This window comes from Belonocnema kinseyi, chromosome 4 (genome assembly GCF_010883055.1).
Source record: "Belonocnema kinseyi isolate 2016_QV_RU_SX_M_011 chromosome 4, B_treatae_v1, whole genome shotgun sequence".
NCBI lineage: Eukaryota > Metazoa > Arthropoda > Insecta > Hymenoptera > Cynipidae > Belonocnema > Belonocnema kinseyi.
The window spans coordinates 10,402,540-10,420,152 of NC_046660.1; the positions used below are offsets into that span (position 1 = coordinate 10,402,540).

The 17,613-nt window shown below is 24.4% G+C and overlaps 1 protein-coding gene across 2 annotated transcripts in view; it reads right to left on the reverse strand.

The window, feature by feature from the left end:
- The window catches only part of LOC117170643 (vacuolar protein sorting-associated protein 13), a 171,335-nt gene that overhangs the window by 120,076 nt on the left and 33,646 nt on the right, over positions 1-17,613 (reverse strand). For both annotated transcript variants that reach the window (XM_033357554.1, XM_033357553.1), the window contains exons 11-15: positions 15,780-16,019; positions 15,528-15,711; positions 12,151-12,233; positions 7,216-7,864; positions 4,056-4,273 (exon numbers count right to left, since the gene is read on the reverse strand). In XM_033357554.1, coding sequence (XP_033213445.1) covers positions 4,056-4,273; positions 7,216-7,864; positions 12,151-12,233; positions 15,528-15,711; positions 15,780-16,019 — 1,374 coding nt within the window. The remainder of the gene's footprint in view (positions 1-4,055; positions 4,274-7,215; positions 7,865-12,150; positions 12,234-15,527; positions 15,712-15,779; positions 16,020-17,613) is intronic.

A 17,613-nucleotide genomic window follows, 5' to 3' on the forward strand; every position in this document is an offset into this window, starting at 1 on the left:
ATATTAGTGCTCTTTAGTTTATTATATTATTAGCTTTCTGTTTCAATTCACGTATCATTCTTTGTATTCTATTGAGTTCTTTTAACTGCCCTTACATTTTTTTTAATTGCTCAAAATTACGGGAATTCTCTGAACTTCTTGAAGTCCTTTCATTTCCTGAATTTCTTCAATTTATTAAATTCTCTGCACTCCTTGAATTACCTGAATACTTTCAAAATCCTAAAACTCTCTGAATTCCCATAATATCTTGAATTCTCTGAATTTTAAAAATCTCTGAATTTCTTGAATTCTCGAGTTCCCTGGAATTCTTCAATATCCTGAATTCCCTAAATGGTATAAACTCCCCAAAAATCTCTTAATTGCCAAACATTCTTGAATCCCTTGAATATTCTGAATTTCTTAAATTCACTTAATACTTTAAAATCCCTGAATTCCACCAATTCTTTGAATTCCTTAAATATTTTGAATTCCTTAAATGTTTTAAATTCTTTGAATACATATTTTGAATTCTTGTAATGTTTTGAATTCATTGAATATATTAAATTCCTGAAATACTTGGAATGATGTAAATCGCCTAAATTCTTTGAATGATCTAAATTTCGGAAATTCTTTGGATTCTCTGGATTTCTTAAATTCCCTTAATACTTTGAAATCTCTGAATTCCTTTAATAATTTGAATTCCTTATATATTTTTTAAGTTCCTTGAATATTTTGTATTCCTTGAATGTTTATAGTTCTTTTAATACATATTTTGAATTCTTTGAAAACAAATTTTTAATTCCTTGAATGTTTTAAATTCTTTGAATACGTACTTTGAATTCTTGGAATACATATTTTGAATTCCATGAATATTCTCAATTCCTGAAATGTTTGGAATGATGTAAATCGCCTAAATTCCTTCAATGATCTAAATTTTAGAAATTCTTTGAATTATCTGAATTTTTTTAATTCCCTGAATACTTTGAAATCCCTAAATTCCTTCAATAATTTGAATTGCTTGAATATTTTGAATTCCTTGAATGTTTTCAATTCTTCGAATTCATCGAATCCTTGAATAATCTGAATTTCTGAAATTCGTTAAATTATTTGAATTCCTTAAATTCCCTTAATACTTTGAAATCCCTGAATCTCTTCAATAATTTGAATTCCTTGAATATTCGGAATATATGAGATTCCTTGAATTTTCTAAGCCATCTAAAGTCCTTAAATATTCTAAATTACCTCAAATTCTCTGATATCTGTAAATTTCTTGAATCCCTTGCATATTCCGAATCCCTTAAATTCCTTTTATTTTTGAAATTCACTAAATTCATTGTATTTTTAAAATTCAACTGAATTTCTTGAAATCTCCTGTGTTCTTTGAATTTTATAAATTCCTAAAATTCTTTCAATCATCTGAATTTCTTAAATTTCATTAAGAATTTCCAATCCCTGAATTCTTTCAATACTTTGAATTTCTTGAATATTTTGAGTTCCTGGAATATTCTGCATTCATTGAATGTTTTATATTCTTTGAATACACAGTTTGAATTCTTCGAATACGTATTTTGAATTTCTTGAATATTCTGAATTCCTTGAATATTCTAAATACCTCAAATGCTTGGAATGATGTAAATCGCCGAAATTCCTTGAATGATCTAAATTTCGGAAATTCTTTAAATTATCGGAAATTCTTTGAATTATCTGAATTTCTTAAATTCCTTTAATAATTTGAAATCCCTGAATTCCTTGAATATTCAAAATTCCTGAAATGCTTGAAATAATTTAAATTCCCTAAATTCATTGAATTATCTGAATTTCTTAAAGTCCTTAAATACTTTGAAATCCCTGAATTCCTTCAATAATTTGAATTCATGAAACATTTTGAGTTCCCTAAATATTTTGAATTCCTGGAATGTTTTGAATTCTTTGAATACATATTTCGAATTTCTTGAATATTCTAAATTCCTGAAATGCTTGGAATGATGTAAATCGCCTAAATTTCTAAAATTCTTTGAATTATCTGAATTTCTTAAATTCCCTTAATACTTTGAAATCCCTAAAGTCCTGGAATAATTTGCATTCCTTGAATATTTTAAATTCCTAGAATAATTTAAGTTCCTTGAATATTTTTTATACCTTGAATAATTTTAATTCTTTGAATACATATTTGGAATTCTTTTTATACATATTTTGAATTCCTTGAATACTCTAAATTCCTAAAATTCTTTGAATTATCTGAATTTCTTAAATTCCCTTAATACTTTAAAATCCCTAAAATCCTTCAATAACTTGAATTCCTCGAATATTTGAAGTTCCTTGAATTAATTGAATTTCTTTATTTCTTTTAATACATATTTTGAATTCCTTGAATATTCTGCTTCCCTAAAATGCTAGAAATTACTTAAATCACATAAATTCCTTGAATGATCTGAATTTTCTGAATTCCTTAAATTCGCTTAATACTTTGAAATTCTGAATTCCATGAATACTTTTATCCTTGAATAATCTGAATTACTGAAGTTCTTTGAATTATTTGAATTCCTTAAGTTTCCTTAATACTTTGAAATCCCTGAATTCCTGAAATATTTGTAATTTCTTGAATATTTTCAATTCCTTGGATACTTTGAATTCCTTGAATATTCTAAATTCCTTAAATGCTTGGAATTATCTAAATCGCCTAAATTCCTTGAGTGATCTGTATTTGTGAAATTGTTTGAATTCCTTAAATTTTCTTAATACTTTAAAATTCCTGAATTCCTTGAATATTTTGAATTCCTTGAATACTTTGAATGCCTTGAATTACAGAAATTCGTTGAATTCTTTAAATTACTTTAATACTTAGAAATCCCTGAATTTCTTGAATTCCTTTAATATTCTGCATTCCTTGAAATTTCTGATTTTCTGAAATGCTTTGAATGATCACCATTGCATAAATTCCTTCAACAGTCTGAATTCAAAAAATTCCTTTTATCAAAAATTTCTCAATTCCTTATGTATACGAAATTTCTAGAACTCTCGAAATGCTCTGAAATCTTAAAATTATCTAAATTCTCTCAAATTCTTGAACATCATGAATTCCTTGAATATTCGTAATTCCCGGAATTCTCTGAAATTCCGAAATATTCTCAATTCCTTGAATATTCTAAATTCCTTGAATATTCTAAATTTCTGAAATTTCTTGAATTCTCTGAAAGTTTTTTTTTATCAATAAGCGGAATTCCATAAATTCTCTAAAATACTGGAATATTATGAATCCCTTGAATATTATAAATTCCTGAAATTCATTTAATTCTCTGAAAACCTTAAATTTGTTGAATTACTCAAATTCTTCGAATTTCCTGAAACCATAGAATGTTATGATTTCCCTGAATTCCCTAGATTCACTGAGTTCACTGAAATTCTCTGAATTTCCTGGAATCCTTCAATTCTCTGAAATCCTAGAATATTCTGAATTTCTTCAATTCTCTGAAAACCTTGAATATGTTAAATTCCTGAAATTACTTGAATTCCCTCAATATTTATAATATTTAATATTTAAGTTTCTGAATTCCTCAAATATTCCGAATATCTGGAATTCCTAAATATCTGAAAATGCCTTGAATTATCTGAAAACTTTCATTTGTCTAAATTAAATCAAATCCTCTGAATTTTCTAAATGTTACGAATTCGTGAAATTCCTTATATTTGCCGTTAGTTAATTACTAAACCTGCCTGCTGTTGTTCTTTCAAATTTAGATTAGAGTGTCCTAAGATGCCCAATTTTGTTTATCACACCTCCTCCCTAAAATGGTTCAATTAAATAATCAACTAAAAATTTTGCGTAAAATTGTCAATATAATTAATATAAAATTATTAATTTAAAATAATTATAATCATTTTGGGGCTATTTAAAGTTCTAGGACTATAGTTTAGGCTCTTTTTTTTCAATAAAGCAGGAAACAAATTTTTTTCATCAAATAGAACAAATTTAGGGATTGCATGATCCCAGAAAAAAATTGTGGTTTTTTTAAGACACCCTAATTTGCAAACTTTTTATATATTTACTTAAATATGTTTATAAAGATTTTCCTCACGTTTTTATAAACTGAAGAATCATTAAGATCATTGATGCTAATCGAAAAGAGATTAACATTAGCCTGCGAATGTGAAGCTTTCATAATATACCCAGCCGTGAGTCCCTTTATAAAAAAGCTTGCAATATCTCGAAAATCACTTGTCACTTTGATACCTATTGTTCCCATTTTGGCCTTCACTTTGAAATCAATTATCTCAGCGAGTGCCTTTTTACGACCTGCAGAAATATAAAAATATAGATATATATTTTAAAATAATTCTGGGTAGGACTGAACCAAATTTAATTCCAAGACCCTTAAGACGAAGAAGAAAAAAATCCATAAGGCTCTTTTTGAAAATGTCGATTTTTATGTTCAAAATATTTTCTCATGTGATTATCTTTCACTAATTCTCTTCAGAAACTAAGTATTTTTTTTTATTTTCTGGAAAATTAATGATTTCGGTCAATATCCTAAATTTGATAATGTAAAATGTGTGATATTTAAAAAAAATATGTTAAAATTATGATTTTTTTATTTTTTAATATTTTGAACATAAAAATTGTCTTTTTCAGAAAGACACCGATGGATTTGTGATTTTTAGTCTTAAAATGCCCATTGGAATACAGAGTGCACTAATAAATCGAAAAATCATATCTGCAAAAACCTTGTAATGAAATTTGAAATTTTTTTATACTTAATCTTAAAATGTCCATGCGAAGATCCTGTTTTTAAATCTACCAATTTTTTATGTTCAAATATTTTTAACAAAAAAAAAATGAATTTTCTTCAAAAAGGGCCAGATGAATTTTTTGTCCCTGTTTTCCCGCGAAATAAAAAAAATATATTTAAATTTTCCACTGAAAAATATCAATTTCCAAAAAAATGGAATATTTAAATTTTTATTTAAAACAATTAATAAATGAATTTTTAACATCAAATTAATTTTTACAAAGAAAGATCAACTTCCAATCAAAATTTAATACTTAAACTATAAATTCAAAAATATGTTTAACCAAAAATAGGAATTTTGAACTAAAACTATAAAATATGCAATTGGAATAAGTTAAAATTTCAGTTAAAAAACTTACTTTACACAAAAAAAAAACTAACTTTCCAGAAAAAATAACGAACTTTCAAAAAAATAATTACAGTTTCAAACAAAGTTGTCAATTTTCAACTAAAACTGCAAATATTTAACTAGAATAATTGAATTTTTGGCCAAAAGATGAATCTTTAATCAAGAAGATTGATTTCTACCAGAAAATAGAAATTTTGAATTAAAAAATATCATTTTTCCACAAAAAATTGAATAATTAAATTATTAGGCAATAAATGAATATTTAACCAAAGAAATGAATTTTTACATAAAATTATGAAATATTAAACTGGAAGAATAGTTTGATTTTCAGTTTGAAATAAAAAATTGTTCGATTATCGGCAAAAAATTCTTTTTATTCAAGGAAAAACAATATTTTAATCAAATAGGTCAGATGTCAACCAAAGAAATTAGTTTTTAATTAAAATGATGCATTTTAAAACAAAAAAAAAATAATTTTCACCCAAATTCTTTTTTATTCGCAAATATTTTGAACACAAAATATGAACTTTTTTCAAAAAGGACCAGATGGATTTTTTTTGTCTTTACATATCCGTTCGATTACATACTAAAATAAATAGTTGGAAAATCCTTTGTGCAAAGACCTAGTAATAAAATTTTTTTTTTATAAAACTTTGAACATAATAATTGTTTTGTTTTTTTAAGGGCTAGATGGATTTAAAAAAAAAATTAACTGGCCGCGGAATTATAAACTACCAGGATTAGTTAGAAAATTAATTATGCAAATAGCTTATATTTGGATTTTAGGATTTTTTATTTTTATTTTTGAATGTTTTAACATAAAAATCGAATTTATTCACGAACAGGATATCTACTCAAATCCTGGAAACAAAAGCCCTTACAATCCCAGGGTTTTCCAGGTTTCTCAAGTTTTTTCCAGGTATATTTTTCACAGTTTCGCGAGTTTATTATAAATGTTTTTTTTCAGTTTAATTCAATATATTTAATTTACAAAGCCCCCCACAAATTATATTACAAGATATTCTTAAATATATAAGTACCATCGATTGACTAAATAAATAGTACTAAAAACATAATTAATCACGTCTGGATTTTCTTTCATAAAATCCATGAACTTTAACAATAATTCAAACAAATTTTTATTTCATCTTCTTATATTTAAAACTCAGTGCATATTTAGGTAAAATTATTGTGGGTATTATATTAAATTAAATTAAAACCGCTTAAAATTCCTGACTTTTAAAATAAAAATATTGCATTTCCGCAAGATATTAATTTTCCATTCAAAAAATACAATGAATTTACAACCAATTTGATGTATTTTTAACAACTAAAAGAATATTTAACTCAAGTACTGGAATTTTCAACTAAAAAGGTGATTTTTCAGCCCAGTAGTTATTTTCGAACAATTGTTCGAAAATTTCCAGTGCCAGCTCGGAATTTGTTAAAATTTAAAAATTCCCGGCTCGAACTCCGAATTATTATTGCTCTCGATAAATTCCAGTTCCAACTATAAATCAAAAAAGAAATTGAAAATTCCCTGTTCGAATTAAAAGTTAAATTATTTTAATTTTAAATAGTTTAAAAATCCTTAAAATGCTCCGAAATTTTATTTCAAAATCTTAAAACATCTACATGTCTTAAAAATAATTGATTAAAATAAAAAATTCATTTTCAATTTTCCTAGGCAATGTTTTTTTTATTCTTCTGAAGCCTGTCAAAAGTTCTTAAAAAGCTTTTAAATTTTTCGTTCGAAATTCGGCAAAATCTCTATTTTATTTTAAATTAGACCCAGGGCTATTTGTACCGAAATTTTTGTCTTTGAAACTGAATTTTAAAAATCTTTAAATTGAAATATATGCTTTTAAAAATTAAAAACCTGAACTCGAACTTTTTTAAAGTAAAAGATTTTCGAAATAAACTAATTATTTTAAAAACAGTTAAAATCAAATTTGAAAGAATTTTTTTTCTTCTAAATTTTATTTAATTTTCATTTCCCGGTCCAGCGGCCACCCTCTATTTTTTAAATTAAATTTCGTTCAGCCTCCTCATGAACCCTTTGCACACAAATAAAATCAAAAATTCCAAAAAAGTACTCACGAGTAACTTTGCCGCGTTGTTTCTGAATCTGTTCCTTGAAGAAGGTGGTGGCGTCTTCTTGAATTGTTGACAAATGAGCTGTCCGATTAACTTTCTGCTTTATCTTCTTCTCATTGACCATTGCAGTTGTGGCACTTATTTTTTCTTGAATGCTGGAGGCAAACTTCAAAACATTAATCAGAACTTCCTGATGGAGTAAAACGTCCAAAGTTGTAAATTCCATTTCCAGCAATTGGGCGACAGAACCGTGCCGAGTCGTAAATTCTGGTGAGCGTTTATTTACATTCACGTATCGAACGACAATTAAATATTCCTCGCTTCCAGTCGTCATCGGGGTATTGATCATAAAAATTTCGCCACTTTCGTGATACTGTTTCACTTGAACGCCACCCAATCTCAGCATCACCTCCTGATTATAAGTTCTCTGCAGCATTTCCGCTTCCAGCTTGAGAAGCTGGAATTTCAGGAAGGGAGATGTTTGCTGATTATTCTGTTTCGAAATGGTAATCGTGAGCTCTTTCATAATGAATTTCGCTTCCAAATCTGTCGTTTGTTTTACAGGTGAATTGTCTGTGCCTTTCTCTTTTTCCGCTTTATTGTTACTCGTTGTGAATTCTTTGAATAATGATAGCTGAGATAAAGACTTTGCCTGAAACAGACACAAAATAATATACATTCGGGGTGTCTACTCAAATCCTGGATGAAAAATTCTCTGACAATTCCAGCTTTTTTCTACATATCTCAGATTTTTCCCGATATAATTTTTCAGAATACTATATTAAATTCAATTAAAACCGCTACAAATTCCGAACTTTTTAAGTAAAATAATTTAATTTTTAAACAAGATAAATGAATTTTTAACCAAACAGTTGTATTTTCAACCAAAAAGATTAATTTTTAATAATAAAGAAGATTTTTAAAAAATATATATAAAATCTCAACCCAATAGTTGAATTTTCAACTAAAACAGATCAATTTTCAACCAAATAGTTGAATTTTTAACGGAAAAATATAAGTTTTCAATACAAAATGGAATAGTTAAATTTGCAGTAGAAACACATAATTTTGCACAAAAAAAACAAACTGATAACAAAGTGATGAATTTGTAACTAAAATAGTAAAAATCAATTGGAACAGAGTATTTCTAAAACAAAAAGATAAATTTTTGATAAAAGAGTTGAACTATTAACAAAAAAATTAATTTTCAGCTCAAATGATGAATACTGAATTGGAATACTCAAATTTTCAATCAAAAAGATTAATTTGTGAAGATGAAGATTATTTTTAAAACTAAAAGATTAATTTTATACAAAAAACACAATTTTTTTAACAGAATACATGAATTTTCAACCAAACAGTTCAATTTTGAACTTAAAAATATCAGTTTTCAAAAACAAATGGAATAGTTAAATTTTCAGGAAAAAAAAATTAATTTTCCACGAGAAAATACAAAAAAATTTTAAACCAAAGTGATGAATTTTTAACTCAAATACTCAAAATCAATTGGGACAGATTATTTCTAAAACAAAAAGATAAATTTTTGACAAGAGAGTTTAACTTTCAACCAAGAAAATTAATTTTCAGCAAAAATGATAAATATTTAATTGAAATACTTAAATTTTCATTCAAAAAGATTAATTTTCGACCCCCAAGTTTAATTTTCTACACACAAAAGACGATTTCTTTAACAGAATACATCAATTTTCAACCAAATAGTTGAATTTTGAACTGAAAAATATCAGTTTTGAACAAAAAATGGAATAGTTAAATTTTCAGACAAAAAAAAATGAATTTAAGACAAGAAAGAGCAGAACAATTTTAAACCAAAGTGATGAATTTTTAACTCAAATAATAAAAATCAATTGGAACAGATTATTTCTAAAACAAACAAATGAATTTTTGACCTTTCAACCAAGAAAATTAATTCTCAGCAAAAATAATAAATATTTAATTGAAATACTTAAATTTTCATTCAAAAAGATTAATTTTCGAACTCCAAGTTTAATTTTTATTAAAAGAGATTAAATTTCGAACACCAAGATTAATTTTATGAAAAAAACACGATTTTTAAAAACAAAATACATGAATTTTCAACCAAACAGTTAAATTGTGAACTAAAAAATACAGTTTTGAACAATTTCCAGGTAAAAAAATTAATTTTCCACAAGAAAAAACAATAAAATATTAAATTAAAGTGATGAATTTTTAACTTAAATAATAAAGATTCAATTGGGACAGATTATTTCTAAAACAAAAAGATGAATTTTTGACAAGAGAGTTTAACTTTCAAACAAGAAAATTAATTTTTAGCTAAAATGATAAATATTTAATTGAAATACTTAAATTTTCATTCCAAAAGATTAATTTTCAAGACCAAAATTAATTTTCTATACAAAAAATATGATTTTTTAACAGAATACATGAATTTTTATCCAAACAGTTCAATTTTGAACTTAAAAATATCAGTTTTCAAAAACAAATGGAATAGTTAAATTTTCAGGTGAAAAAATTAATTTTCCACAAGAAAAAAGCAAGAAATTGTAAACCAAAGTGAAGAATTTTTAACTCAAATAATAAAGATTCAACTGTAACAGATTATTTTATAACAAAAAGATGAATTTTCGACATAAGAGTTTAACTTTCAACCAAGAAAATTAATTTTCAGCTAAAATGAAGAATATTTATTTGAAATACTTAAATTTTCATTCAAAAAGATTAATTTTCAAAACCAGAATTAGTTTTCTACAAAAAAAAAACACGAATTTTTGAACAGAATACATGAATTTTCAACCAAAAAGTTAAAGTTTGAACTGAAAAATATCAGTTTTCAAAAAAAAATGGAATGGTTACATTTTCAGTTGAAAAAAATAATTTTGCACAAAAAGAAACAAATTGATACCAAAGTGATGAATTTATAACTAAAATAGTAAAAAATTAATTGAAACAGATTATTTCTAAAACAAAAAGATGAATTTTGGACAAAAGAGTTTAACTATTAACAAAAAAAATTAATTCTCAGCTCAAATGATAAATACTTGATTGGAAAATTTAAATTTTCAATAAAAAAGATTAATTTGCGAAGATCAAGATTATTTTTTAAACAAAAAGATTAATTTTCTACAAAGAAGACACGATAGTTTTACAGAATACATGAATTTTCAACCAAACAGTTGAATTTTGAACTTAAAAATATCAGTTATCGACAACAAATGGAATAGTTAAATTTTCAGGTGAAAAAATTAATTTTCCACAAGAAAAAACCAAGAAATTGTAAACCAAAGTGAAGAATTTTTAACTCAAAAAATAAAGATTCAACTGTAACAGATTATTTTATAACAAAAAGATGAATTTTCGACATAAGAGTTTAACTTTCAACCAAGAAAATTAATTTTCAGCTAAAATGAAGAATATTTATTTGAAATACTTAAATTTTCATTCAAAAAGATTAATTTTAAAAACCAAAATTAATTTTCTACACAAAAAACACGATTTTTTTAACAGAATACTTGAATTTTCAACCAAAAAGTTGAATTTTGAATTGAAAAATATCAGTTATTAACAAAAAATGGAACAGATTAATTTTAAAACAAAAAGATGAATTCTTGACAACAGAGTTTAAATTTCAACCAAAAAAATTAATTTTCAGCTAAAGGGATGCATATTTAATTGTAATATTTAAATTTTCAATTAAAAAGATTAATTTTTGAAGCCCTAGATTGATTTTCTACACAAAAAACACGATTTTTTAACAAAATACATGAATTTTCAACCAAGCAGTTGAATTTTAACTTAAAAGATCCATTTTTAACCAAGCTCATAAAAATTACTTTCTACCAAAAAGATGAATTTTCAACTAAATACGTACATATTTCACTAAAAAAAGATACATTTTCTACCAAAAATTGAATAGTGAAATATTTAGTTAAAAAAGTTAATGTCCAAACAAAAGGAACATTTTTTAAATAAAATGATTAAATATTGAATTGGAACAATTACATTTTCAGTAAATATGATAAATCTTCAACTGGAATAAAACAAAATGATAAATTTTCAACAAAGAAGATTATTTTCTACCAAAAAATACGAATTTTCAACTAAAAAAAATACTTTTTCAAAAAAGATACAATTTTCGGTTTTAAAATAACAAATTAAAAAATTTCAAATAAAGTGATCAATCTTCATCTGGAATAGTTCAATTTTAAATGAAAAAGATGACATTACGACTTTTAATCAAAAAGATTAATTTTCAAGCACGAAGATTAATTTCCATACAAAACACGCAATTTCAAATAAAAGAGATAATTTTTCAACAGGAAATTAAATAGTTAAATGTTTAGTTGAAAATTTTATATTCAACCATAGAGATGAGTTTGAAACTAAAATGATGAAATATTCAATTGCAATAGTTACATTTTCTTTTAAAAAAATTTCAACAAAAGAAAATTTGCAACAAAATAGTTAAAGCTTTAACAAAATATTTCAAGTTTCAACTGAAATAGTTAAATTTTCAGTATCAAAAATGAATTTTCAGTCAAGAAAAAACGAATTGTCAACAAAACTAATGAATTTTCATTTCAAATGATGAATATTCGACAAAAAAATGAGTTGCATTTTTAATTAAGAAATATATTTTCGGGCAAGAGAAAGAATGGTTAAATTTTCATTTAAGAAAATTAATTTTAGACAAAAAAAAAGTATTTTGAATGAAATTTTTAAATACAGTAATATAAATCTACTTTTACAAATTGGGAATCATTCTTATTCAAATTTAGATTGCAATTTAAAAAAAAAAAGATTAAGCACGCTTCTGAAAAAATTCCCTACATAAAAAAAATCCCTGACAATTCCAAGTTTTCTAGATTTTCGAGGTACCTTGTGAAAATAGTTTTTTTTTAAATAAAATAATCATATGATTTGTAAATAACAAAAACGTACCAAAGATGTCGCAACTTCTGGCTGATCATCTTCTGGGAAAGGAATACTTTGTGCGATTGCAAGTCCTTCCAGTAATCGATTTTCTAAAAAGAAAAACGACTTTAGTAAAATCTTTTCAAGTCGAAATAGATTATTAAAATAAACAAAATAGTTGCATTTTTTTACAAAAAGACGAATTTTCAACACAAAAAAAAGATGAGTAATCAAACCAAAAAGTCTTATGCTTCGAACAAATTTGACTTTTCAATCTGAAAAGATGAATTAAAAAAAATAAGATAATTTTAAATTTTCTATTGATTTTTCAATTTTCTATCAAAAAGTGAAATTAAAATCTATAAAGACGAATTTTCTTCCAAAAATACGAATAATTAACAACAAAATTGAATTTTCAATAAAATAATTAAATTTTTAACCAAATAGTACAATTTGTAAAGAAAAGATTTGAATTCTGACCTAAAAATATATTTTATATTTGAAAAAAAATTAACTTTCCACAAAAAAAGAAGACTTCCAGACAAAAAAATAATAAATTTTCAATCCAAAAAAATGAATTTTCTATCCAAAATTGACAATTTTAACAAAATAGTAGAATTTTTAATGAGAACATGTGAATTCTGAACCAAAAATATAAGTTAATTTTTTAATTTGAAAAAATTAACTTTTAATCAAAAAAGATTAATTTTTAATCCCAAACGAGAAATTTTGTATTCAAATGACGAAAGTTGAACGAAATAGTTAAATTTCCCCCCGAAAAGATTACTGTGACAAAATAGATAATATTTTTAAAACATAAATAAATTTTGCAACCAAATAGCAAATCTTTTGAATAAAAGAGATAAATTATGAACCAAAAGTACAAGTAAATTTCTTAATTAAAACGAAATTAAAATTCAACCGAAAAAATTACTTTTCTATCCAAAATACGAATATTTAACAAAACAGTTTAATTTTCCCCCAAAAAAGTTAACTGTAACAAAACAGTATATATTTCAACCAAATGAGTACATTTTCAATCAAATAGTACAATTTGTAAAGAGAATATTTGAATTCTGACCTAAAAATATGAGAAAAATTTAAAAAAAACTAAACTTTCCACTAAAAAAGATGACTTTCCTACAAAAAAAATGAATTTTCAATCCAAAAGAATAAATTTTCTAATCAAAAAGACGAATTTTCAATAAAACAGTTAAATTTCCTTGCACAAAAATTACTAACAAAACAGTAAATATTGCAACCGAATAATTAAATTTTCAACCAAATAGCATAATTTGTAAAGAAAATATTTAAATTCTGACCCCAAAATATAAGTATATTTTTTAATAACAAACAAATTTACTTTGAACCAAAAGCGATGACTTTCCTAAAAAAAAATTAATTTTCAATCCAAAGGAATAAATTTTCTAACAAAAAAGATGAATTCTCAATCCAAAAGAACGAACTTTTCTATCCAAAAAGAAAAATTTCCAACAAAGCAGTTTTTCTCTCTGAAAACGATGAGTGAAACAAAAAAGTTGACATTTCATTACAATAATTAATTTTTCAACCAAATAATAGATTTTGTAAAAAAAATGAATAATGAAACAGAAATATAAGATAATTTTTTTAATTAAAAAAAACAATTAACTTTCAACCAAAAAAATGACTTTCCTACATAAAAAATGAATTTTCAATCCAAAAAAAGAAATATTCGAGAAAACAATTAAATTCTCTCCCTACCCCCCTCAAAAAGAAAGATAATTGTAACAAAATAGTAAATATTTCGATAAAATAATAATTTAATTTTCTAACAAATACTAGAATTTTTATTGAAAATATGTAAATAACGAACCAACAATAAAAGTTATTTTTTTTCATTAAAAAAAATGATCTTACAACCAAAAAAGATGATTTTTCAATTCAAAAGAACGAATTTTTCTATAAAAAAAGACAAATTTTCAACAAAAATGTTTTTCCCTTCAAAAACGATGAGTGTAACAAAAAAGTTGATATTTCAACAAACTGACTAAATGAACCAAATTGTAGATTTTGTAAAAAAAAAGATAGACAATGAACCAGAAATATAAGTAAATTTTTTTAATTAGAAAAAAAACTTTCAACCAAAAAAGATGACTTTTCTACCTAAAAAATGAATTTTCAATCCAAAATAAAGAATTTTCTATCAAAAATAAGAGGAATATTCAAGAAAACATAAATTTTCTACCAAATAGTAGAATTTTTATTGAAAATATGTTAATTCCGAGCCAACAATAAAAGTTAATTTTTTTCATTTACAAAAATTATCTTTCAACCAAAAAAGATAAATTTTCAATCCAAAAGAACGAATTTTTCTATCCAAAAAGAGAAATTTCCAACAAAACAAGCCCGAATTTTCTTTCCAAAAAGAAAGGAATATTCAAGAAAACAAGTACCCCCCCCCCCCTTCAAAAAATATAATTGTAACAAAATTGTTAATATTTCGATATAATAATTATTAAATTTTCTACCAACTAGTAGAATTTTTATTGAAAATATTGTAAATTCCAAACCAAAAATAAAAGTTAATTTTTGAATTTAAAAAAATTATCTTTCAACGAAAAAAGATAAATTTTCAATCCCAAAGAACGAATTTTCAATGAAGCAGTTTAATTTTCCCCAAGAACATGAATGTAACAAAATAGTAAATATCTCAATAAAATAATTAAATTTTTAACCAATAAATACATTTTTGAAAAAAAAAATTATGACGCAAAAATGTAAGAATATTTTATAATGTAAGAAAAACTAACTTTCCAACAAAAAAAAATGACTTTGCTGCAGAAAAAAAATGAATTTTCAATCCAAAAGAATAACTTTTCTAACCAAAAAGACGAATATTTAACAAAACAGTTTAATCCCCCCCTCCCTCCCCCAGAAGATGACTATAACAAAAAAGTAGATATTTCAACCAAATAATTACATTTTCATTCATATGGTAGAATTTTTAATGAAAAGCTGTGAATTCTTAACCAAAAATATAAGTAGTTTCGTTTTAATTAAAAAAAAAATTCACTTTCAAACAAAAAAGATTAATTTTCAATCAAAAAGAACGAATTTTCTATAAAAAAAAGAGGAAACTTCCAACAAAACAGTTAAATTTTTCCTAAAAAAGATGACTCGAACGAAACAGTTAATATTTAAACAAAATAATTAAATTTTTAACCAAATAGTCGAGTTTTTAACAAAAAAATATATCACTTCTGAACCAAAAATATAATATCAGACTTTTCACTAAAAAAAAAATCGAAATTTCAATCAAAAATATTTAGATTTCCTTATTTTTTGCATTAATTCAGTTTGCAATTAGGCGATAAGGACGAGAAAAAGGGGGTAAATAAAATTTGTAAGTGGCTCTTACTTACCCGTGACATTAAACTCTACCGAAGGCAATTGTCCGATGAGTCTTATTTTGGGTAAAAGGGGATCGTCCATTATGAGGCACTTGTGAAATTGTACTTCCAAAGTAGTCGGCTGCAATATTTTCATTGGACTAACTGCATCCGATAACGCATTTCGCCAATCTTCATTTGGCATCGAAACAAGAGCCTGAATAAGAAATTAATTAAAACTCGTCAACTTTTTATTATTTAAATAAATAATATTTCAAACTGTACCTGAAAATTTACTATCTTCAGAACAAATTTGTCGTAACTGTACAATCGAAGATGTGTCAAAATTTCTTCTTCGCTTTTACCCATGCTGACCAATTGTTTAACAGATAAGTGCGAGGCATCGTCTTTGGCTTTTTCTAGAGAATGAATTTTCAAACTACCGAGATTTATGACAAACAAGGACTCGGTTCCGTTGTAAAAACCACCATAAGGTATTATTAATTGTGATGCATTCAAGTCCACCTGTAAACAAGATTTTACGCCACGTTATTTAATATTGTGATATTAATTTTTAAACAAAATAGTTTAATTTTTAACCAACAAGATCAATTTTCAATCAAATAGTTACATGTTTTAAACGGAAAAAGATATTTCAGTCAAAAGACGAAAAAAATTTAAAGGAAAAAGACGAATTTTCTCAAAAAAGTTGAAATTTTAACTACAAAATCTCAATTTCTTTTAAAAAAAAAGTTTTAACTAAATGCTAAATTGTTAAATTTTCTACCAAAATAGTTTAATTTTCAACTGAAAAAGGACGATTTTTTACAACAAAATTGAAATTTCAATTGTAAAAATATGATTTTTTTAATAAAAAAAGAAATTTTCAACTAAAAAAAAAGATTTTTCTGCAAAACAGTTGAAAATTTTTTTTTAACTAAATGCTAAATGTTATATTGTTAAATTTTCTACCAAAATAGTTTAATTTTCAACTAAAAAAAGACAATTTAAAAAAAAAGTTGAAATTGCAAATCTAAGATATGAATTCTTTAACAAAAAGGGAAATTTTCAACTGAATGCTTTAATTTCTATCAACAAAAACGAATTTCAACCAAAATAGTTGAAATTTCAACAAAACACTTGAATTCTTAACCAAAAAAAAACGAATTTGTAACCAAGAAAGATTTTCCAGTCAGGAAAATTTTTTTTTAACCAATTGTTAAATTTTCTACCAAAATAGTTGAATTTTCAAATAAAAAAACGATTTTTCTACAAAACAGTTAAACTTTCAACTTTAAAATATGGCCTTTTTAACAAAAAAGGTAATTTTCAAATAAATTCTTCAATTTCCATCAAAATAGTCAAAAATTTTATCAAAATAGTTGAATTTTCAACAAAAAATTGGATTCTCAACCAAAAAGACGAATTTCTTTAAAACAAAAAGACCAATTTGCAACCAAGAAAGATTTTCCAGTCAGGAAACATTTTTTTTAACAAATTATTAAATTTCCTACCAAAATAGTTAAATTTTCAACTAAAAAAAACGATTTTTCTACAAAACAGTCGAAATTTCAACTCTAAAATATGAATTTTTCCACAAAAATGGTGATTTTCAACCAAATATTTGAATTTTTTATACAAATAGTCAGATCTTTAATTAAAATAGTTCAAGTTTCAACAAAATTGTTGAAATCTCAACCAAAAATACGAATTTGTAACAAAAAAAAAAAGATATTCAAGTCAAGGAAGAAAAACATTTTGACCAAATTGTTAAATTTTCTACCTAAGAGATTAATTTTAAACCAGACAGTTGCATTTTTAACTAAAAAAGATATTTCAGTCAAAAAACGACAAAAACTTTAAACGAAATTAATGAATGTTCAAGCCAAAAATATAAATTTTCTCAGAAAATGGAAAATTTTCAACCTGAAATAATATGAATTAAAAACAAAAGCTAATTTTACACCGAAAAGCTTTGATTTATATCAAAATATTTGGTTTTTGTACTTAAAAAGATGAATTTTCCACAAAAAAGATACATTTTCAACCAATTCAATTAATCAATTTTTAACGAAAAAGACGAGTTTTTAACAGAAAAAAAAATTTCAACTGAAAAAGA